Consider the following 23,096-nt stretch of genomic DNA (forward strand, 5'->3'; position numbering starts at 1 on the left):
CAAAAAAAAAAAAAAATTAAAAAAAAATGAGGTGAAAAACCTTTATTTTGGCCCCCCCATCCAGCCGCACCCCCTTTCCCCCCCCGCCCACCTTCCCACGAGGAGAGACACTCAACGATTCTTTATATATATTTTTAATTTATTAGCTTATCGTCAATTTTATTTATTTTTTTAAATGTTGGGGGGTGACACCCCAAAAAAAAGAGATTCCCCCCCAAAAAAGAAGCCCCCATCGACGCGCTCGGCGCTCGGCTCGCCGCGGCTGAGGGGAGGGGGGGGGGGGGGGAAGGCGGCACAAAATGGCGGCGCCCAGCGGCGGGGCCAAGGAGGAGGAGGAGGAGGAGGCGATGGCGGCGGCTGTGGTGGAGGAACCGGAGCTGGGGAGGCTGGAGGAGGAGGCGAGGAAGCGGCAGGAGAGGCTGCGAGCCCTGAGGCAGCGAGCCCTGCAGGTAGAGGGGCTGTGGGATAGGGTGCCGGGGGGGTGCGGGAGGATGGAGGGATGAGGGGGGGGTGGGTGCTTAAAAGCGCCTCAGCGCCCCTAAAATCCTCTCAGCGCACCCGAAACCGCCTCAAAATCCCCTCATGGCTCCGTCCCGCCAGCCCAGGCTGCTCCCAACCCCATCCAGCCTGGCCCTGGGCACCGCCAGGGATGGGGCACCCGCAGCTCCTGCGCTGAAAATGAGCATTTTTATCCTAATACCCGACCCAAATTCAGTCTCTTTTGGCTTAAAACCGTTACTCTCTGTCTTATTGCCGTGCTCTGTGATAAATATGTCGGGGAGGTGTGATTCTGGGGGTGTAACGGTTCAGGAGGTGTTGAGGGGTGGTGGCTTTTGGGGTATGGGGTTGGACCTGAAGATATAGGGGAAAAGGGTTTTGGGGTGTAGGAACAGGGTTGTTTCTTTTGGAAAGGGATCTTCTAGGATTATCTCTTCCAGCTGCGAAGCCTTTTTAGGGCTAACCAAAAATTTAGGAATGATTTGGATGGGAAGAGATTTGTCTTTTTTTAGGTTAAATCCGTCAGCCCTTGTCCTGTCGCTGCAGCCCCATTTAGGAACTGGGAAGCTGTTGTAGGGTTTCCCTGGAGGATTCCCTACTCCAGGCTGAAGACCTTGGTGGGGTCTGGATCCACCAGGTTGGCAGGGCTGAGCATTTTGGGGTTCAGGTTATGGGATGCTGGGCACGGAGGACGGCTGGTATTTAGGGTGAAAAAGCGTGGTTTTTGGTGCAGGGGCTTGGCTAGGGGTATAGGGGAGAGCTATGGGGTGAAGGGTGGTGGGACGGGGCTGGGGAAGGGGATTTTAGGGCCGTAAGGTGAGGAGGGTGGCGATGGGGTGGGTGTGGGGCAGGAGAGGGGGTCTGAAGGGGTTTGGTTAAAAAAGGGTACAAGAAAAGGGAGAGGTGCAAGAGCTGGAGGAGGGAGCTGGGATTTGGGGTTCGCTGCAGGTAAATGAGGAATAATAGGGTTTTATGAGGGGCTGCAGGGGGAAATGAGGTGCTCTGGAGTTCAGTCCCGTGTCCCCATCTACAGGTTCTCGTCCATGGGATCTCCTGGATCCCTGAGCTGAGAGTGTTGAAATATTTTTATTTCCCCCCGATTGGAGAGCTGAAAGAAGAACGGGTGTGAGAACCCGGCGGTGCCTCCCGAAAGCTGCCAGGCTCCGGCGTGTCTCGGCAGGTCCCGGCCTTGCTTCATTCACCCTTTTCGGGTTCCCGAGGCGGTTGCGAGCTCTTCCCCTCCTGCCACGTCAACCTCAAGCTGTTGGTGGAGGTTTGGATGGTCCGGGAAGGTGGGAAGGTGCCTGCCCCTATGCCGAGACCTTCCTGGGGTTTCTACACCTCCTGCTGCGTTCCTCGCCTTGAAACACCCGTCCTTATCCGTGCCGAGCTTTCAGGGAGGGGAAAAACCTTTCAGTTTTTCTTCTCAGCAAGAAAAAATGACGGAAAAAAGAGCTCCTGAATTTTTTTTTTAGGCCAACATGAAGGGAGCGAGGCTTCCTGAGCCCAAAACCCGCACACATTTCCTCGTGGCAGGGAGCAGGGACTTCGTGGGGCAAACCGAGGCGAGCCTGTGGGGCTGTGAAGTCTGTCCCTGCACCTACATCCCTCCAGGATTATTGCTTTTAATTATTATTATTTTTTTTGTTATCAGGCTCTGAATTTCACCCCTTGCCTTCTTGCTCGGTGACGCGTGGTCGTAAAAAACCCTCCCGCTGGATTTCCTTGTGAGTCACCCTCCAGCTGGGAGCTCCTGCTGTGGAACCAGTCGAGCCTTCCCCCGGCCTTCAGGGCGTGCTTGTGCCACCCCAAACCCTGGCAGAGGGCGCGGTTGGAGTTGTCTGACTCTAATCTCCGGTTTCCAAGCTTTCCTTTTATTTTTTTTTGTCTTTTTAAAGCCGGATCGAAACATTTTACAGCTGCTGCTCCCCGGCTCCGAGGCTCCTGCAGCTCCTGGCTTTTAGAGAAGCCCCTCCTGCAGCCTGTCTCTTCTCCCAGCACAGCACGTGCTTCGTTGTAGCTGCTCCTGTGGCACCAAAACCCTTTTTTTTGGTGCTTTTTGGTGCTGGGATTCTTCCCTGCATTAACCAGACCAGTTTTATTCCCCTGCAGTGAGCGTGATCGGTGCTGGCTCAGCCAGCTCGGGCAGCACAACCTCTTTCTGTTCCATCGCTGCCGCTTCTGTGCGAGCCCTGCTGATTGCAAGATCCCCGTTTTACACCCAAACAAACCCGAAACGGAGCTGGGGGAATAAAAAACGACAGCAGCCTCTTATCTGGCAGCCTTCGGAGAGCCGTGGGAGTAGCTGTGGAGCAAAACTGCGCCGGGAAGAGGAAGCTCACGGGGAAACTGTGCAGCTTTTAACGGGGCTGTGCTCGTTTTCCACCAGCCTGGGACGTTGGGAAGCCTGTCTGAGGCCGGCTGGTTGTGTTTTTAACCCACGCTTCGCTCGTGTTTTTGCTGCCACCTTTAATTACCAGGAAACTCCCCCCCCGGGTTCCTGCAGTGGAAGGATGGGGGCTAAAACCTGACAATCTGCTCCCTTCCTGCTTTTTTTTTTTTTTTTTTTTTTCCCCTTGCCTAATGGCTGCAAATCAGATTAAAGCCTCCAGATTTTGTTTCTCAGGGAGACTTTTTATCTTTAGCGTCTTTTGAAGGGGATCTTTTTGCTCACTTTAAGCTTAGGCAGGGACACAAAACGCAGAGAGGGACACAAAATGCAATCACGAGCTTTGGCTAACTGCTCCTTATCACTATTTAACGCCACATTTTGAGGTCCCAGGTGTCCTGGATCCGTTTGAAGCTCCTGCCAGGTGAGGGCTGTGCAGAACCACGAGCGCTTTCAGGCCGGGGACCTGACGCTTTCACGACCACTTTACGTTTTTCCAGGATTAAAAAAAAAAAAAAAAGGAGCCCAGTGGCACGGAGAAGCAGAAAACCCTTTTGCTGCCAAATCCCCCGTGCTGAAGCCCCAGATAAGAAGCTGCCAGGGAGCCGTGCCGAGGGGTGCCAGCCTCTCCGAAGGGCTGGCTGTTGCTGCAGGTCCCCCGGGTGACTCCCGAGGAGCCGAATTTCCATAACCGCGCCGTTCTGCTGGGCGAGTTGATAATTAACTGCGGCTCCTCCTGCTTGGGGAAGAGGTTGCCCTTGGAACAAGCTTTCTGAGGCCTTCAGTCTGCCCGTTTTGGGGTCAGATGGGCGTTGGGGTCAGGTTTACGTTGCTTCAAACCCCAAAAAATCGCCACAGCTCTTCCAGGTGACGTGATTGAGAGAAATTTGGGAGCTCTGTGCACGTCAGAGCTTCTCTTAAAAGCACTGGGGGCTTTGTGAAAGCGAAGCCCGTTTGGGGATTCACCCGTTCGGTGGAAAACTGCTTGGTTTTAGAAATAAAAGGGGGGTGTAGGGGGTCTCAGGCCTCTTTCTGGTATCCAGTGTGGTGTCTTAAAGGCTTTTCCTGAAGGAGGAACTTGTGTTGTAGTTAAAAATCCGTGTGTGTGCAGAAATATAAATATTTAGAAAGGGATTTGTTGGGTTTTCTGTCTGGGGAGCAGCAGCAAAACGAAGCAGTAGGGACACAAAGAAGCACGCGCGTTATCTCCTTGCGAGGAGCCTGGTGCTTTTCCCACAGCTCCTTATTTTTAGCCCTAGATACGGGAGCAGCGGGGAGGAATTCTTGTCTCAGCTCTTGCTCGTAACCTGCCCTTGCCCCTCTGACTCAGCTCCGAAATAATTCGGGTGTGTGGCTGCTGCTGAGGTGAGAGGAAGCGCTCGCTGGCACTGGTGGCAGCTGAATGAAGTGTTGAGAGTTTTCCTCTGCCTTTCCCTGCCAGTTTTTAGGTTTTTTTTTCCCCTCTGTGATGTAGCAGCCCCAAACTTAAATTGGGGTTTAACCTTTGAGGAGGAGCTGGCAGAGTTTGAGATCTGCCTGCCCCGATGCTCCTTCATCCTGATTTCCTTTCACATCGTGGTGATGGGCAGAGGGTTTTCACCTAATATTTCTCTTTCCAACTCTACCCATAAGAAAAATAATCGCTGCAGCTCGAGGGCCCTGCAAACATCACAAAAATACGAGGTTTTGTATGGAAGGAGACTTTTTTTCTTATTTTTAGACCACCCTGCTGCAACATTTCGGTGCGAGCTCAGCTGCTGCTGCCTTGTTACGAAGTTTAAGTCAGAAAAACGTTTCGGGTAGAGCTCCTGCTTTATGAAACCCCGGAGAAAGCACCCACGAGCTGAGTCCAGAGGGAAAATCTGTAGGAAAACCGGCCTGCTGGCTTCTGCTGGTCACAACCCAAAGCAGCTCCTGCAGGAATTTCTCTTGGCACCTCGTCCTGAACCCACCTCGCTGGCAAGGCCGCCTCGGCGCGAGCTCTGTAAGCTGTGGTTAAAGCCGAGAGGCTGCTTGCTGAAGAGGAACCGTGTGGTTAAAGGTCACTTTGGAGCTCCTCTTCCCGTGTCAGCGCTCGATTCCCTTTCGGATGCTGGGTTTTGGTGTTTTTCAGAGGCTTTTCTTGCCTTTTGACGACTCGGGGTGTCTTTTTGGTGCTAACTGGCGCTCGATGCCTCTTTTCCGGAGGCGATCCAAGCAGCAGGCTCCTTCCTCGATGCATTTAGGACAGAGATTGTTTGCCAAATTAAGAAAACCCGCTGTAAAAACCCATTTTTACCCATTTCTTGCAGCACGTAGGACGAGACCTGCAGCTCTTCCCTTCCTCTGGCTCCGGTATTGTTCTCGCCTCTCTTGGGATCCGTGTGGCTTTGTGCCCAGCCCTCCCCTGCCTGGTGGCCTCGGGTTATTCCCTCTCCTCGAGGCCCCGAGGGAAACAGGGGAGTGGGGAGTGCTGGTGGGGCTGTTTGGGATTTTTTTTGGGGTTAATTTCACGTTAAGACACAAAAAAGGCAGAAAGTGGCTGCCTTGTGCCAGGTTCCCCGTCAGGGAGAGATCAGCTGAAGGAGAAGGCTCCAAAAACCTTCAGTGCTCGTGTGGCCGGGCACAAAAATAACGGGAGAAAATAAGAAATAGAGCAAATAATGAGATCTCTGCTCCGAAATAGTGCAAAACCAGCACGGGGAGGCATCCTTCGTGTCCAGCGTGTGCGTGAATTTCCCTGGGTGTTTCCCTGTTGTGTTTAACACTTCGAGCCCTGGCTTTTTTTTTTGTTTTTCCTGTTGCTTTTGGCTTTGTGGCTGTCAAATCCTCCCCGGGGGCGGCGTTTGGTTGTTGTCCTGGCTAAATAATGAGGCGATTCCCAGCAAAAAACCACCCCAAAACCTGGCTGTCCCTCTCCTTTTAGAGCAGGACCTGCGGTGCGGAGGCGCGAGGGGATGCTGCTCCTCCTCCAAAATCCACCAGCGGAGAGCGTCGTGGGGCTGACCCGAGCAGCAGAGGTGCCTTTCTCCCACCCAGCCCTGAGAAACCCAGCGAGCAGAGCAGCCACGGAGCTGCTTTTTCCCTTCTTTTTCGCCCCAAAAACCCTCAAACCCAGCTTGGGAGGCAAGCGGGAGCCCACGGGGGTGGCGGGGCGGGCGGCCTCTCCGCCAGAGCCCTCGTGGCCCTGTCACGCCTCACGTCGGAAGCGGTGCCTTGGCTAAAACCCAGGCTTTTGTCTCGATTTAGCATCGCTTTTTTTTTTAGGACCGAGGCAATTCCTGCCCTTCCCACCCCCCTTTTCCTCCCGGTTTTTTCCCCAGCCTGCGTGGCCCCACGCCTCCTCTTCTCGGGGCACGTTTTGGGAGCTTTTGTGAGCTGCCACCCCGTTGGGATCGCTGGTGTGGGGTCTGCCACAGCCCCGTTAGTGGGATCGGGAAAGGCTGGGGCTTTTATATGGGATTTTAAGGGGTTTTGGGGTGCTTGGCTGGGCAGGCTGCAGGCTCCAGTCCCCGCAGGGCGAGCTGTTAACAGCCAAACCCAAAAAAGCAAAAACCACCCCGAGCTCATCCCGTTAATCCCACAGCCCCGTGGATGCCCCGCCGTTATCCTGGGTGCCCGTTGTGTGACCTGTGGTGGTTTTTATCCCAAACTGAAAACCTTTTGGGACCTTTGTGGCTCTCCCAGAAACGAGGGGATCGTCTGGAGCCCCCAGAAGCTTCTTTAGGGGCAGGCACAGCCCCGCACACCCCTTTGGGCTGCCGTGTGGCCGCGTCCTGCCCCTGCTGCCACGCGTTTGACCCTGCTGCGAGCTGGTTCAGGAAGCTCGACGCCTTGCTTGCTTTTTTTTCCCTTTTTTTTTTTTTTTTCCCCTCCCCTCCTTTTGTTGGGTTTGTTTGCCTGGGGGAGGTTTCCCACGGGGCGAGGCGAGCGCCGCCGGGGACGGACGGGTGACGGGGACGGGGCGGTGGCACCAACACCCCGCAGGGGACGGGCTGCGGGGAAGATTTCTCCTCTACCTGCTCCAGTTGCAGGTAGAGGAGGAATTTTCCTCTCTTCCTGTGTAATTTTGGGTTATTTTCTCTCCCTTTCCCTTTTTTCCCCTCTTTTTTTTTATTTCACAGTCGATGCTCGCGCTAAATCTCCGCGCTATTTGCTCGGGTTCCCTGCTGCTGCCCCTGCTGCTGCTGCTGCTGCTGTGCAGGAGGTGCTCCAGCATCCCCCGAGGGGTCTGCCTGGAAAATGAAACCTTCGGAGAGGTTCTCGGGCTCTTTAGAAATCCCTAAATAAATAAAATAGGGGCAGAATTACGCAGAGGAGCGCTTACTCCATGCGTTTTTGGGGAGCCACGGAAAAGGAAGGGCTCGGAAAGCTTCGTGCCAACATTTCTGCAGGGAGTTCCTTGGCTTTGCAATTAAATATTTTGTTTTCAGCCGGGTTTTTGTGCATGGCTGGAAGTCCCCTTTGGCCGTGACCTTGCATGAAGCAGAAGAGAGCTGCAGGTATCGAAGCCTCGCCTCCTGGCGCTGCCCGATCACCTCGGTGCCGGGCTCTAAAGACCTGGCTCGCCCCTCCTAGGCAACAGCCGAGTTATTTCACAGGGCTGTGCTCGTTTCCCCTCGCAGCATCCCTCTGGGGTAGTTTTGAACCCCCCCAATTTCATGGATGGGGGAATTCAAAGCTCTTTGGAAGAACGTAAAAACCCGAAACGAGGGGCTGTGCGTTGCCGAGCTGTCTCCGAGCTACACAAACAGCTCGATAATGGCAACATCTCCTTTTAAATTCCCTTAAATCCCCTCATAGCCTCCAAAAAAAAGATTTATAACGCCAACCAAGACGTCTTGGTGCTCTCCAGGCCCCTCCAGCACCTTTCTCCCTGCAGGAATTGAGGCTGAGGAGAGCCCGTGGTGGGTACGGGCTGGTGGCACTGCAACCAGCGGGCTCTGGTTTAATTCATGGAGGTAAAAAATTAAAAAAACAGCCTCCAGAAACCAGGTTAATCATCAGCTCCAGCAATGCAGAGCTAGGTTTGTCTTGCGCCCAAGCGGCACCGCTTAATTAGCACTGCGGGGCTGTGATTTCGGTGTGAAACTCGGGTGTTTTAGCTAACTTTTTTTAAAAAATATATAAATATAGGGCCAGGGAGATTCATGCACAGACCACCTTCTTCTGCAAACGTTTCACCTTTCTTCAGGGTCCTGGTGTGTGAACGCAGACCTGCTTGTAGTCTTTTTTTCCCTTTTTTTTTCTTCTTTAGAGAAATGAAACCGGCCACGGGCAGCGTTTGGTTCTGTTTCCCCTTTTGTCCCACAACAGAGGTGGCATTAAGGCACCGAACCCCGAGCCAGCCTGCTTTCCCCTGCCCTCCCGCCCTGGAGAACACGGGTTTTGTCCCCCAAATATCCACAATATCATCCCGGGCAGCTAGGGCAGGGCTGGCTTCTCAGCTTAACATAAATTTGGGGGAGATTCTGATGATTTCTGAGCGTTCGGTGCTGTAAATCAGTGACTTTTATTGGAGCAGACGGGGAGTGATGGGCACGTTGAGAGCAGCCAACCTCAGCCTGGTCGGTGGTGCTGTGGGTTATCGGGCGGGAAGAAATACCTGCGAGTGTTTGCTGTGTAAACAGCACAATTAAATCATAAAGCAATGAATTACGGGCGCCTTTCATCTCAGAAATGGGTTATTTTGGGAGGCACTGGCACAAAGCAAGGGGTTGGATTAATTTTGTTCGGGGGAGGTTTTGTTCCTTTGCTCTCCTTTAACCATTTCCATAGTAACCAGCGGGGACTGAACCGGGATTATGGCTTCAAGAAGGAAAAAGCTGCAGGGCCGTAGCTCAGGCTCTTCTAAATCCCCTATTTATACGATTACCGCGAGGACTGCGACGAGCAAATGGCTTCTGAACAGCTCCTGATCGATTTTGGGGGGTCTCGAGGCATCTCTGACTCTCCCCACAGTGAATACATTCAGCACAGAGCTTGGAGAGATCAAGGAGAGCAGCCAACATCACCAAAAAAAAACCAACGACTGCTCCTTACCTGGATGAAACCTGCTTATATCAAGCAAAAAAATGGTGCTGTGGGACCTGGGAGCTTTTATTTTTTTATTTTTTTTTTCCTTTAACACCAGCTCCTGCAGCCAGGAAGCAGGGAGAGCAGCTCCAGGGATGGAGCCTGCTTTTTTTTTTTTTTTCCCAGCCCTGACCCCTTTTAACTCCTCGAGAAGAGACGTTTATTTGCCGGAGAAGCACTTGACTGGTAACAAAACCATCCTCCGAGCCTTCAATGAAAGATAAGGAGAGCTTCGGTATTCCGGTCACTCCCCGAGGAAAGCGAGCTGCTGTTAGCTCCCGGGAGGAGGAGAAGCTGTAGGGTCATTTTGTTGGCTTTTAGGGGATCCAGGGGATCACCAGCTGCATTTAACGCGGGCGCCCAGGGGATTTGGGGAGGGCTGGAAATGCAGCAGGACGGGCAAAATGGGAGATCCAAGCAGAAATTAAACCCCTGCAGTTTCCTTCCTGGGACTTTGGGAAGGGCCAGCCCTGAGCAGAGGGGGAAGCAGTTCTTCAGGCTGATTTTTAAGGCGGTGGAGAGAAGGAAACAAATAAAAGATTTGGATGTATGAAGCCTCCTTTGGGAAGGAGGTGAGAGCCACACTTGTGTCACGTGGGGACGACGAGCCGGCGGTGATGAGAGGATGTTAGGTACCGAGCAAAACCACTCCACATCAGCACTCGTGGGTAATTTGCACCTAGGAATCCTAAAATAATCAGCCCGAGAGGTCGTTAGCCTGCTGCGATTTGATTTTGATCTTTTTTTTTTTTTTGTTCCAAGCACTGGATAAATTCCAGGGGGCTGGCAAAACACCGCAGTTTGAGACTCCGGGCAAGAGGGGTGAGCTGGGTCAGCAACGTGATTTATTTAGGGCCCTTTTTGGCCCTAAACCTTTGAAGGCAACCCGGCCTCTTCCCTTGTTGTTACAGTGGAAGGAACCAGAGGGCTGCACGGGGCTCCTGCCAGGAAGGAAAAGCGCCGAAGCCCAGGGGGATTTCTCATTTCTCACATTCCTGGGCACGGCGCCTGCATCGCCCGGCACCGGGGGCTGCGACCCGGCTCCCTGCAGCCACCGGGATGGGCTGGAGGGGTTTGTGTGCTGGAACAAGGAGTGGGAATCCCAAAATGCCAACCCAGAGCTCGGGAAGTGACAGAAATGTTTGCCACCTCGCTCTGATCGAGGCTCAGCTCCCCACAGACCCCTCTTTGCTCCCCTCGGGTAGGTGTGAGCGTCTTCCAGGTTGCTTTCACCGAGCTGGCCTGACTTTGGGACTGCCAAATGTGTTTTTTTTCCTTCCTCCTGGTGCAGCCTACGAGTCAGCGAGCTCTTTAATGCCAACAGCTTATCTTTGGGCTGTCTCCTCGCAGGGGCTGAAGGATGGGAGTGACTTTTTTTTTGTTGGCAGGCGCTTGGCAAGCAGCCTCGCCGAGCCCGGCTGCGTCTCCAGCCTCAGGAGCAGCTCGCCATGGGGTGCTAGAAAAGAGGAATCGGGCGAGGGTGGAAGGGCAGGGGGGTTATTTTTGGCTCCTTGCACGGCGGTGAGGTTTTAGGTAGGGGAAAGTGAAGTTCAGCTGAGAAATGGGGAGAGCCCAAGTGCTGCTGTGCGCCCGTGGGGCCGCCACCAAGCACGGGGAGACATCAGACACCCGCGGGAGGCGATTTGGGGAGGAGCCCTTCCTGCCCTGAGCTGAAGAAACGAAAGTTGTGACCCAGCTGGCGAGCACGAGCACGTGAAGAGGACGGCAGAGGGGAAAACTCAGAGCCCAGCAGGGATCCCTTAAGATGCTGCTGCTGTGGCGAGCCATGGGGTAAATCCAGCGAGGGCGGAGAAGAAAAAAGAGACGTGGCAGCGATGAAAGGAAGAGCTGTAAGATAAGATGTGTGTTCGAGCCTCTGCCTCTATCAATAAATGATCACGTAACGAGACCCAACTCTCCCAGCCCTTGATCCCACACTCCATCCTCACCCCAAACCCCTGCTTGTGGGGGAATCGCCTCCGAGCAGCCGGCTGCGTGCGGGAGGAAGGAGATGTTTTAAAGCATGTGTGACCCCTCTGAGGCTACGGATGCTTTAATGGCATCTTTGCAGCTCTCTTTACACCCAGCCCTGCAAGCTCCAGCCTCCTGCGGGGTTTTTTTTTGGGGTGAGGAAGGGTGGAAAGCAGAGGAAGGAGCTTCTCCAAGGCTCAGCAGGGTGCTGCTGGCCGTGCACGCTGCTCGCTGCCTCGTGTGTGAACTCGAGGAGCGCTGTGAATCGGCTGCGGGCTGGGACCCTGAGTCCCACAGAGTCCCACAAACACATTTAGGGACTCGTGACAGCTCCCCGCACGCAGCAGCGGGTGAAAAATGCCGTTCTCTCACAGCTCTGCCCCTTTTCGGTGTGAATTCCCGTGCTCAGAGGCAGCACCAGAAGCCCTGCGACTCGCTGCGGGGCTTTGGGCACCGCGCGGACGAAACCGAAATCTTGCTTACAGCCTGCAAACAGCAAAGCGTGGGGAATTTCTCTTCCTGGGGCTCGAGACATCCATTTCGGACCTCGTTTGTGTTCTGCTTTCACACCCCTCTGCCCAATTTTCGGCGGGTGGTGGCGGGGAGCAGGGGCCCCATGTGGTTGGAGACGTGGTGGTGCCTTGATCCTCGCTGCCATCCTCATCATCCTCACTATCCTGCTCTTTCTCCTGCTTGGCATCTCTAAAAAATTCAGGAAATTAACAGGACTTTAGGAAATATTTGGGTGGCGATGGGGAACGGGTTGCAGCAGGTGCCAGGAACAGGGGGCTTTGGGCAGGCTGTAGGGGAGCGGTGGGATTTCAGTGCCAAATTATTTTGGTGTATGGGGGGAAAAAGATGTGCGGCGGTGCAGGGCACGCAAGCCTGTGCTGGGAAACGAGCATTTTCTCCCCAAATCTCTCGTCAGTGTTTCAGAACGTGCTCGAAACCCTCCCGGATCAAACTCCAGTGAGAGCGTGGGCTGGGAGAGCGTGCGCGGAGTGCGAGGAGACGAAAGGAACGAGAAAGTGAAAGAAGGGGCTTCCCCCGGCTCGCACAGCAGCAGAAAGCTGCTCGTGGGCTGCTTTCAGCCAGCCCAGCTCTGTGCTGGAGAAGAAAAACGTGTGTGACAGCAGAAGCCTGCTTCTGAAAAACAAAACCCACGTTCGGAGGGGGTTAAAACAGCCAAATACTGGTTTTAGGAGTGATTGTTGGTTTTTTTTTCCCTTTATAAAGAGCGCCTCCAGCCTGCGCTGGGCCTGAACCAGCATCGAGCTGTTTGCACCCGAGCTGGTTTTTAACCCGGGATCCAAAATAACATTTTAAAGCTTACACATTCAAGGGTTTTTCTCGCAGTTTCGCCAGGGAAATCCTTCCTTCCTCGCCTTTTCCTGAGCGCTCCCGCTGCCTCGGAGGGCAGAATTGACTTTTCCGTGCCAGTTCTTAGGGCGCTAAGAGGAGAAAAAGGGAAAGGCAGCTTCATTTCCAGCTGTCAGAGCTCAGCAGTGCTTTCAAGCCCCCGTGGAAGGGCTCTGAGCTGGGCTGCCCTGCGTGGCTGCAGGGCCTGACGGAGTAAACTCTTTGTCTTTTCAGAACAAGAGCAGCGGCGAGCCCGAGAGCAAGCAGTTCAGAAGAGATGACGAAGAGGAGACCGTCAGGCACAAGTAATTATTTATTTATTCCCAATTCTCTCTTGTATGTACCGTTTGGGCACTGCCCTCGTGTTTGCTGATTAGGATCGCAGAATCACGGGGTGATTGGGGTTGGAAAGGACCTCAGCGACCACCTAATTCCCCCCGCTATGCCACCACCACCCCAGGTTGCTCTGAGCCCCATCTTTGGCTCCTGACACACAATTTGGGTTGGTTTTGGTGTGAATTTAACCTCCTTCTGTAAAGAATCTGAGATGGGGGAACGCCGAGGAAAGCCCTCCGGCCATCTTAATGCATTTCTTTGGGTAGCAAGGGGAAGGCGACGCCCTCGGAGGCACCTGGAGTACAGATCAATTCCACATCGATCACTCCATCCCCATCACTCACACCTGCGTGGTTTAAAAGTGCATTTTTTTTCCATGCACCGGGGCTTTGCAGCTCACACCTGGCCCAGTGCTGTTTGCTCCCATCACCAAAAAACGTGAGCGCAGGGGAACTGCGGAGAAAACAGAACGAGATCCCCGCTGCCCTGCCTGCTGCTGCTGGGGAATAACTCCTGGCAGGAGCTGCGAGCCTTCTCGAGAAGCACCAGGTGGTGGTTTTTTTTTTTTTTTTTTTGGTTTTGGGGCTGGGAGCGCTTCTCGAGAGCGATCTCAGAGGCTGAACTTTCATCCGGAGGCGCCGCCGGTGGGTTTCGTGCCGGCGGAGTCACGGGATCCGGGCTGAGGCTGACGCAGGAGTTTAAAGATCTCGGAAACGCTGATGAATAATGAACGAGCAGCTCTCGCTTTGCAGCCCTGCCACCTGATCTGCGGCGTGGCGAGGTGCTGCGGGGTGCTGCTGCCCTCAAACGAGGAGCATCGCGTCTCCTGCGCTCCTAAAAGCACCACCCGTCGGGCTAGCAGCGATGTGCGTCCCTACACCCAGCTAAAAATCCTGAAATAATCATTTTTGTCTCTTTTGACCGACTTTTAGGCCAGGGATCACTTCTTTTTAGCCACCTGAAGCATATCAGAGGTGACGTGGTTTTATATCAAACCTTCAGCATCACCCCCTGTTGATCCAGGAGGTCTTTTTTTAACATCAGGGAGCTCTCCTCGTGCAGCAGGTTCAGCAAATCCTTCCTCTGCCTGCAGCAATGCCCTTGAAACCTCACCGAGGTTATGGGCAGAGCAAGCACGAACCCTTGTGCAGTCACCAAGAAACTGCCCGTGGACGGAGGGCATCTCCTAAAATCCGTGGGAGTGATGCCTCCGGGGAGGGAGGCAGCTTTTGGGGCGAAAAAGTTTCCTTTCCAGCTCGCTTTCCCCGCAGGAGCCTGGAGCTCTTTGCCAGGATCCAAATGTGACTTTTGCAAGGCAAATTAGAGCAAGATCGGCTCGGCAGGAAACGTTTGAATCACAAATTTGGCCGAGGCGAGTCGTCGCTTCGCAGCTCAGCTCCAGCCCGTCCAGGGATTTCTGTTTGACTCGTCGAATGCCCTTTTTTTTTTTTTCTTTTTTTCTTTTTTTCTTTTTTTCTGCTGGCTGAAATCGGCCGTGTGCTTTGGACGAGACCAGCAAGCCGCTAACTCGCTTCTCATCTCAGATTTTCATTTCCCGGCGAGCTCGGCTGAACTTTCTCAACCCTTCGAAAAGGGGGAACCGCTGAGCGCCAATGCCTCGCCGCCGGCTGGTGCTAAAAGGTTGAGCTGAGATGATTTGCTCCTGGTCCTGGGAGCTAAAGCATGCCCTGGCTGCTCCCTCACCCCCAAAAACAAGAGCCTGGGTAGCTGGGCTGCTTCCTCAAGCTGCAAACCACCAAAAAAAACAGCGGAGGGAGGTGAAACTTGGTGGCTGAGGAAATAATCTTGCGGCCAGCGTGCAGCGTTCGGGCACACCGTGTAACCGGGGAAGCTGCTCCTGCTCTGGGGGTGCCCTGCAGGAAGGCAGGAACAGCTTTGGCTGCTCTCTCACCCTTAGGGGCTGGGATTTAGGGCTGCTTTGGCTGCTCCTCGGGGTGGCTCTCAGGGCAGGACTGACCACCAGGCAGGCTTTAACCACAGCCTGCTGCCTCCTCCCATCCTCGGGGGCCAGGACTTTGCACCCTGCAGCAGAGCCAGGAGCCTGCTTTGCAGATATCTTCTAGCTGCCAGCGTGACGACACGATTTGGGGCAGCTTCCTGTTTTTTTTTCTGCTCAGCTCACAGCTCTCCCCCCTCTATTTCTTTTTTTTTTGGTGTGTGTTCCTTGTTATTATCTTTCACGCCGCGAGATACCGCGGCGGGAACAAGTGCTGACGAGGCCCTCGGTGCAAAACGCAGCAATTTAAGCTCGGGTCTGCCTCTCTGGGGGGGTTGATATTTCTAATAGTTTCAGCGCCTGGATTTATTTGCTTCCCAGCTCTGCTGCCCAGGGGCGTCGGGGCGTTAAAAGCGTGAATTAAAACCCAAAGCAGGGCTTGCAAAAGGAAGGGGGATCAGAAGTTGTCGCCGTAGCTAGAAATCAACCCTCGGTGAGCTGCTGCTCGTCAGCTGCTGCTGTTTCACCACTGAATCAGCCCTGAACGTTGCAGCTCGGCTGAGTGCTGGGCAGGAGGGAAGAATGTCACGGGGCAGGGCAAAACCACTTGTTTTTCTTTTTTCTTTTCTTTTTTCTTTTCTTTTTTCTTTTTTTTTTTTCACACCTCCCCTCTGCACGAAGAACGCAGCAGCAAATCTGCTCCGCCGAGGCTGGAGCACGGTATCCGCTGTGCCGTTGTCCTCCCTCCCGTCCTGGAGAGGCTTGTGGAGGGCTCAAAAAAATATTAAATACGGGAAAAAACACATCACATCTGTAAGGAGGTGGTGTTTTTTGATAACCAAACCCCTGCCTTGCCCCCCTTCCCAGCAGTGCCCTCTTGATTTCAGTATTACGTCCCCCCCGTAACGAAACCGGAGCGTTTTGGGGGCTGAATTTTGGGTGTTTTTTTCCTCCCTGCGTCCTGCCTGCAGGCAGGGGGTTGGCGTGGTGCTCAGGACCCCCGAGCCTGCCCTGAACATCTTTTTATTCCCAGCTTGGCAGCTCTGTGCCGTGCGGGGATGCGAGGTGCTGCAGCGGGTGTGAGCGTGGTTATCCAGGCGCGGCGCCGCAGGGGAGCTGCGCTCGGGGCTCTTTGAGGAATATCAAGGCTGCTTGGAGGAATATTGAGGTCCTGAGGTCCTCCAGGTGCCACCAAGACACCTTCAGGTGGCCAAGACACCTTAATTTGGCCGGACAGCCTCGTGGCACCCTCCTGGTGCATTTGGAGTCCTCCTGCAGCACCTGGAGATGCAGCTGCCCGCCCCGAGCCCCGTCTGCGCTCCCGGAGGAGCACGTCCTGAGACAAAAAAACCTCCAAAAAAACCCCCAAAACCTCCTCAAAAATAAAAACAACACCTCCTCGGTGAGCTTGGGGGCTCGAGGTGGAAGAGAGGCGCCTGTTTTTTGGCATTCCTCGAGTGCCTCTGGGAGGAGGATGCGCTGCGACACGCTCGGCTCTGCGCCGAGATCCCTCTGCAGGGGCTGGGGGAGCTGCCGGGCTCTGCCCCTGCTTGTTGCTCCCTCCTCTCCTGCCCCGGGTGAGGAATCCAGGGACAGGTGAGGAATCCAGGAACGGTGGGAAAAGCTTCACCCCCTTGATCAAACAGCAAAAAAATAGGGTTGTGAAACGGAACCTGCACCGGGGCCGGGCGCACAACAAGTCTCGCAGTGCCCCCAGAGGGTGGTGGTGCTGCAGCAGCCCCTCGGCACCTCCCTCGTGTCTCCTACTTCTCTTGCGTGCCCAAATGCGGCTTCCCAGGGCCTCCCAGGAGCGAGTGAAGCTCGGGGAGGCAAAGAAAAACCCAAATTCTTGCCGTGGTTTCTCTCTGAAGGGCGAGATGGAAAGTGTCACCAAGGAGATTCGGTTTCGAGCCGCTTGGAGCGGCCGTGCCAGAAAGTGGCCGGCTCTGAGAGCAGCTCGAGGAGGTGGAAGGGCAGCAAATTCTCACACCAGACACCATTTCTCCACGCCTTCGGGAGAAGATTGCCCGAAACAGCTTGAGGAAAGGGTGTGAGAACACCCAGGACTTCCCTAAAAGAACGCAAAGTCTCCAACCTGGCACTCCAGAAATAATTCCTGAGGGTCTGGGCGCTAGGAACGACTTGGTTTGGATGCAGCCTTGCTTGCAGCATCCTCACGAGAGACAGGACTTCAGCACGGAGACCTCAAAAGTCCATTTATCACTTGAAGAATGATGTTTGCTCTGTGAAGCCCTCGGGGCTGGGGGAGTGAAGGTTTTTTTGGTTGGTTTTACAACCCCAAAAGCAGCGCTGAGCGTCCCGCGATGTGCACGGAGCCTCTCCTGCGTGCCGTGCCGCATCCAGCCCTCCTCCTTCCCCAGGAGGAAGCTCCGGGCCTGCGAGGGAAACTGGATTTGAGGCTTTTTTTTGTTGTTATCGTGGGCACTTGGCTAATCCACCACGTGTGCAGCAGGCCGGGCTGGCTTTCTGGCAAACAGCCCCAGAGGAACCGCTGACACCTGGGCTTTATTCAACCCACCCCTGCGGGAGACCCCTGGCTGTCTCGTTAGGTGGATATTTTGAACCCTTTTAATCCTTCCTGCTCTTTTTGGGGGCTTGCCCTTCATCCGTCTGTCTTTACGGATGGATAAAAAATTGGGGAGAGCGAGGCAGCAGCTTCTGGTGAGCCGAGCACCGCGGGGTTCGCCTGCTGAAATCCCCCGCGGGTGCGCCGGGCGCTGCCGATTCCCGGAGGCAGGTGCAGGGAGCTCCCTCATCATCCAGCAGCTAATTAAAGGGATCCCTTTCTGATTTCTGCTTTGTTTTCCCCTCCCTCCTGCAGCTGTGTGCGGGTTTAACAAGGAGCCGAAAGCACCGGGGGGAACCGAGCTCGTGCCCTGCCCGTGGCACGAGGGGATCTGGGCACAGCCCTGCGGTTGCTTCCCCTTCTGCAGGACCTCTGCTGGTGCTGCTCCCATCCGTGCCAGCACCTGCTGGGTTGTGCAGTGCCTTTTTTTTTTTTTTTCTTCATTTTAATCTCGTGGAGGAATCTCCGGCGAGCACGGGCAGCGCCGGCTAGCAAGGCTTTTGTTTGCCAGCCCAGGTGGGGCTTTCTGTGGGCTAAGCGCGGAGCGAGCAGCTTGCCCCGGCAGCCCCTCTTCCCTGCTCGTTCCCCACGTGGTGCCGGCCTCCCGATGAGTTTGGGAAGGGGCTGAAGCTTGTGGGAACGTTGCTAAATCGTTTTCGGCTGGGGCTGAGCAGCCAGCGTTGCCGGCACAAGCTGCTGATGTCGAAATAGGGCTTGTCAGGGTGCAACGCTAACGTCTCGCTGGCCTGAAGGAAACAGCTTGCTCGGCTCCCAGCTCTCGTTTCAGCCCCTCTGACCTTAGGGCAGCCTGTGTTTGGTTTCTATTCGGCTGCGGGAGAATCCTAAACGTGAGTTAAACCCAGCAGAAAGTGGGGGAGAGGCTGAAAGTCGGCGTCCTGCCCTCTGGTGCTGCCTCTTGCTCCAATAAATCCTCTCCAGCGAGCAGGAGCAGGCTGGTGGCCAGATGTCCAGCATCACAGCCTGACACCCCGTTGCCTCCCGGCTGAATTAGCTGCTTCCCTCCCCTCTGCCTCCGAGGTGAGCAACAAAATTTGGCCGTCCCTAAGCTCCTGGTGTGCCGGTGAGAGCCGTGCCTGGCCGTGGCATCGCCTTCTGCCAAAAATAATCGCTTGATCATCCCAGATCAGGCTTCCCGAAAAGCCCTGCCTTGCTGGCTGGGGAGTGACGCTGCTGGGTCCGGGTTAATGCAATAAATTCCTCCTCCCGGGGCACGTGTGTGTAAAAAAAAAAACCAACAAACCAACCCTGTAAAACCTCACAGCAGCTTGTCCTCGGGGGTGGCTGCTTCCTGCGCCGGGCGCAGTCCAGGCGCGCCTGGCCGGGGGGAGGTATTGAAGCAATGGGCTAACCACGAGCTAATCACGCCCCTGAGTTTCTTTTTAGCATCCTTTCTTCAACGAGCTGGCTGAAATCAAAAGAAATGGCTCGTTTCTAGCCCGATTTGAGGCAGGAGAAGGGGGAAACCGGATGAATTTGCCAGGGATGGGGAGGGCAGGGTGCTGCGCCCCGGGGCTGTGCGCTTGTGCTCCGGGGTGGGTTTCCCCCTTGTGCTTCCCACCTCTCCCATCCTTCCCCTTCCCATCCTGGGCTGTAGCTCGTGTCCTTTTCTCCTCCCTTGCTTTGCTGCAAGCCCCAGGGATGAGCTGGATCTCACCGTGGAGCCTGGCAAAGCTGGAGCAAAGCCCCTGCACAGCCCAGTCGGCGCTGCCCGAGGCTGTGCTGAGAGCCCGGGGCAGGATCCGAGCCCGCAGCGAGTGCCTGGGTTTGTGCTCGAACCCATTCAACCCACCCAAAGCCTTTACGTGCATTTAATCGCCAGCGTGCCCGCCCCTCACTGCCCTCTCCTCTTCTCCTTCCTCCCCAGGGAGATCAAACTGCGAAACTACGACCCCGAAGATGAGGAGCTGAAGAAGAGGAAGGTGCCCCCGGCCAAGCCGGCCTCCGGTGAGCAAACCCCGGGAGCTGGGGCGAGGGGGGACCCAAGCAGAAGCAGAAGCAGCGGTGGTGCTGCTGCCAGATCAGGCAGAGCCCTTGCAGGGGTTTTATTAACTGCTGGGACGAGGCTGACAGCACCCTCACAGCACATTTCATCCTCTCCTGCTGCCAGGCAGCGTTCAGGGGGAACGAGGCAGCACTTAAAGGGCAAAAAAAACAGCACAGGACTCTGCATCCAGCTGGAGGTGGAGACCTGGTTGGCAGGAGTGCTGATGTTGTGCTTTCTTTATCATTTTTTTAAAAGTTTTTGACTTCTTTCCACCCTTCCACTCTTCCCCTGTGTGTGGTTTGGGATCGGGAACAGCAATTTTTGAGTGTTCCCAGTAAAACCCAAGCTCCCTGCCACCCCCCTTTGGAGCCGCAGTGCCCGTCAGCTGCAGCTCCCGTGCCTGCAGCAACCAAACCCCCAGTCCTGGGGCACTTTGAGCAGGGGCTGGGGAGGGAGGAGGACGGAGGAACCGGACTCAAAGCGGTTTCACACTGAATACACCTCGGGCACACGCGTTTCCTGGAGCAGGATTCGGTTCATCCCTGATGGATGTGCTCAAGCCTCGGTGCTTGCACTCCCTCCTTGCACCGACACCTCGATTAGCAGAGGGAAAGCTGCGTGGTGACCCCTTAGCTCCCCTTTTTTCCCTGATATCTGGAGCTCCCAGATACCTCACAGAAGGGCAGGGCTGGAGCTGGGTCCCTGCGAGGTGCCCCACGCTGCGCCCTCGGAGGTGAGTCACAAATTGCAGATTCAAACCCCGCAGACCTGCCGAGCAGCTCATCACTGCAGACCTTGCCAAAACAGGACTTCAACCCAGAAGACTTCCTGCTGCTGGGTGCTCTTTGTGGGGTTTGCCTCGCTTTCAGGTGGTTTCGAGGAGTTTCTTAAAGGATTTGGGTGGCGGAAGGGTGCGTGGACCCACGGGGATTCGCTCGTAGGTGATTCCTCCGAAGGCGACGCCGTTCAAACAGGCTTTAATAAGCTGCTCTGAAACAAGCCCGGGTTTTCTGGTGGGTTTTTCCCTGCTGTCCCCTTGCTGTGCCTTGTGCTGACGCTGGTCCTGTTCCCCCATCTAGTGGAAGACGTGGTGAAGGAGCAGCTGGAGGCTGCCAAGCCGGAGCCCATCATCGACGAAGTGGTACGTGCACCGAGAGCTGCTCCGTTTCGGGCGTTCCTCTGCCTCCCTTCCAGCTCTCACTGCCTCTCTCCTCTTCCTCCTTAGGATCTGGCAAACCTGGCCCCCAGGAAGCCGGACTGGTGAGTGCTTGAGGTCCCGGTGTCACCGTCCCCTCGGGGTTGTCTGCTTTGGGTTAGATTTGCTAGAAATGGGAAACTCAGCTCGTCCTGCTGGGAAAACCACAACGTGGCCCCTGCCTTCACGTCTGCCTGGGTTTGGGGATTTGTTCTCACCCTCTCCTCCTCCTCCCCAGGGATTTGAAGCGAGACGTGGCCAAGAAACTGGAGAAGCTGGACAAGAGGACTCAGAGAGCCATTGCTGAACTGATACGTGCGTGAGGGTGCTGCGGGGTGCTGTGCGGGGTCACCCCACGCAGGGCACACGTGGGGAGCTCCCTGCCTTGCTGCTGGGCTGGGGAGGGACTGGTGGAGTTCGATCCCCTTCCCAAAAGGGGAAGGCAGCCGTTTTGGGGTTGCTCAGCCTCTCCCTGCGGGTTTCCCAGTACGGGAGGCCGATTGCTAAGCAGCTGCTGCTTCTCTCTTGCAGGAGAGCGACTGAAAGGGCAGGAGGAAGAGCTGGCATCAGCAGTCGGGTCGGCAAAGCAGGATGGAAGCGACTCAGACTGAAGAAATCCATCCAGCAGCCTCGGGCACGGGCTCTGCCAGCAGCACCGAGCCCATCGCCGGGACACGCTGAAGCCCCCAAGTGCTGCCGTGCAGCTGCTGCGTGCTCAGGACCTGCTCTGTGCTGGGAAAAGCGCCCAGCTGAGAGGCTAACACGTTTTTTTTTCTGCTCCTTGACATTCCCAGACCCTGCGGGCTGTGCAGCCTGTGCCCCTCCTCCTGATGTTTTCTAACGGACAGAGTTTGTTGGAAGAAATCTTTTCATAATAAAACAATCCCGCCGGGGAAGAAGCTGTCGCTTGTTCTGTCAAGGTTGAGGCAGCTCAATTAATCCTCGGGGACTTCAGCCCACTGGGTTTTCAGGTCCCTGTCCCCTTCACGTCCCGTGGCAGCGGGGATGTTGCAGGTCGGGCACCTCGGCCAGCCACTGGGGTACCCGAATCCTGCGTTTGAGTGGAAAGCGGTTTTGTCCCGAGGTGAAACATCTGGTGCACACAACCCTGACAGCGGGATTTAGAGCAGAGTTAACCTGTGATAAAAATAGCTGTTCCTGTTAACGCCCGCATCCCGCTGCTTTTAAAAGCCTGTTGAAAGAGCAGCTGGGAGGAGAGGTCCTTAACACAGCTCTGGAAGGGGCGCAGCAGCCTGTCTGGGCAAAGGGTGGCATTTCTGATCCAGGACGAGGTCCTTGCAACTGCTCCTTGGTTGCAGCCACCCCAGAAACCAGCCCTAATGCCCCTCACCCTTCTTCCCAGGCTGTTTCTGGCCAGAAATCCCTCAAGGTCTCCACCAGAGACCGTGCCACATCGTTTGGCCGGGGTGCTCTTGGCCATCAGGTCCCCGTTTCGTCCGGGCGCCAGCAGCTGGACTTGGTGATCCTGGGGGGGGTCCCTTTTGATTTGGAGGATTCTGTGAGAAATGGGGGTGGATCAGCTGGGGTGGGGACACCCTCGGCGTGGGGCAGAGCACGTGGGGATGCTCTGAGGGGCTCGACCTGCTTGAAAAAGAACAGGACCCACCGAGCTGCGGCACTGACGGCTTCTCCATCGCCAAAGCAGAGCTGTCTGCTGAGCTGGCGGCCTTCCCTGCTGATGAATTCGAGAGTGTTTCACGATGGCTCCACCGTGTGGGTATTTTTGTGCTCATTTATTAATTATCTTGGCCATCACACGCCTTAACGTGCAGTTCCTTCACCGGGAAGGAGATTGGGGAACGCGATCCCACGTCCCCTGCGGAGCCACGGCCTCTCCTCCGTGAGATGCCCTGTAGATGTCAGCAAACCTCCGCACACAAAGGAGCACACCAAGGGATGCAAATTCCTTGAAAGCTCCGTTTTTCCCCAGTTTGGCTGCAGGCACAGCCCTTCCTGGAGCAGAGGTGCCCGTCTTGTCCCCCTGCTCGTGGCAGAGCAGCCGTTTGAAGTCGTATTTCCTCGCCACGACAAAACGAAAGCAATTAAAACCCGCTTTTCTGGACAAAGGGAGCATTCCTGAAAGATCTGTTTTCTCTTCCAGCCCTGCGTGATAATGCCACTTGGAAATGAAAAATCAAAAAGGTTTTCTTTCCGGACAAACCCAAACGAAACGTCTCGGATTTCCCTCGCCCACGAGCTTTCTGCTTCTGTTCCAGGCTGAAAGGTCCCTGTATGGGGTGGGGGTCCCTGTATGCGACCCCAAACTCTTTGTCCCATGGATTTCATTTATTCCTTGGCTGCGTGGCCACAGGGTGAGGGGTTTTGTGCCTTTTAAAGGGCTCTGCCCCGAGCCCGTGTTTATCCTCAGGACCCTTCAGCATCCCAAACAAAGCTTCTGGTGGCCCAGGGGCAGTTTTAACTTAACCACAGGGTTTTTGGGATGCGTTGCGGTGTCCCAAGGACCCACCTGAAGCCCCCTTGGGGAGCTCAGTCCTATGCACATGTCCTTGGGGTGCTGCTGTGATGGAAACACTGAAAAACATCACAGATTTGCTTCCCTCGGTTTCTCTGGAGGAGGAGAGCTCCTCTGAGCGCTGGGCTGGAAGAGGATGACCAGAAACGAGATCCCCAAAAACCAGGAGGCGACTTGGCTCGAGGTCCTTTGCGAGGTGGACAGTGGGACCAGAATGAACAATTTCCTCTCCTTTCTGCCTCCCTACCAGC

General features: G+C 55.2%; 1 protein-coding gene and 1 long non-coding RNA gene across 3 annotated transcripts; both read left to right on the forward strand.

Moving 5' to 3' along the window:
* Nucleotides 1-280: 280 nt before the first annotated feature.
* Nucleotides 281-21,247, forward strand: CCDC12 (coiled-coil domain containing 12). Of its 2 annotated transcripts, XM_084512068.1 has the most exons (7): nucleotides 281-449; nucleotides 12,506-12,576; nucleotides 19,037-19,116; nucleotides 20,236-20,297; nucleotides 20,382-20,416; nucleotides 20,590-20,666; nucleotides 20,883-21,247. In XM_084512068.1, the coding sequence occupies exons 1-7, from the start codon at nucleotides 300-302 to the stop codon at nucleotides 20,960-20,962; spliced, it is 555 nt and encodes a 184-aa protein (XP_084368194.1). In that variant the 5' UTR covers nucleotides 281-299; the 3' UTR covers nucleotides 20,963-21,247. The 2 variants fall into 2 exon arrangements, with proteins under 2 accessions (XP_084368194.1, XP_084368195.1); XM_084512069.1 differs by lacking the exons at nucleotides 12,506-12,576; nucleotides 19,037-19,116; nucleotides 20,236-20,297; ... (1 more) ...; nucleotides 20,590-20,666; nucleotides 20,883-21,247 and adding exons at nucleotides 1,011-1,135; nucleotides 1,605-2,146.
* On the forward strand, nucleotides 5,174-10,850 carry LOC311433182. The gene is made up of 2 exons (XR_014690603.1): nucleotides 5,174-5,221; nucleotides 5,793-10,850. It is a non-coding gene; the product is annotated as an uncharacterized lncRNA (long non-coding RNA).
* Nucleotides 21,248-23,096: the final 1,849 nt, after the last annotated feature.

Source organism: Aythya ferina (genome assembly GCF_964211825.1).
Source record: "Aythya ferina genome assembly, chromosome: 2".
In the NCBI taxonomy this organism is placed as follows: domain Eukaryota; kingdom Metazoa; phylum Chordata; class Aves; order Anseriformes; family Anatidae; genus Aythya; species Aythya ferina.

Excerpts from the sequence above, each read along its gene's own strand:
- CCDC12 (XM_084512068.1), top strand. The coding sequence starts at position 300 with ATGGCGGCGCCCAGCGGCGGGGCCAAGGAGGAGGAGGAGGAGGAGGCG. Across the intron at positions 19,117-20,235 it reads CCCGGCCAAGCCGGCCTCCG|TGGAAGACGTGGTGAAGGAG; the intron begins GTGAGCAAACCC and ends TCCCCCATCTAG. Across the intron at positions 20,298-20,381 it reads AGCCCATCATCGACGAAGTG|GATCTGGCAAACCTGGCCCC; the intron begins GTACGTGCACCG and ends CTTCCTCCTTAG.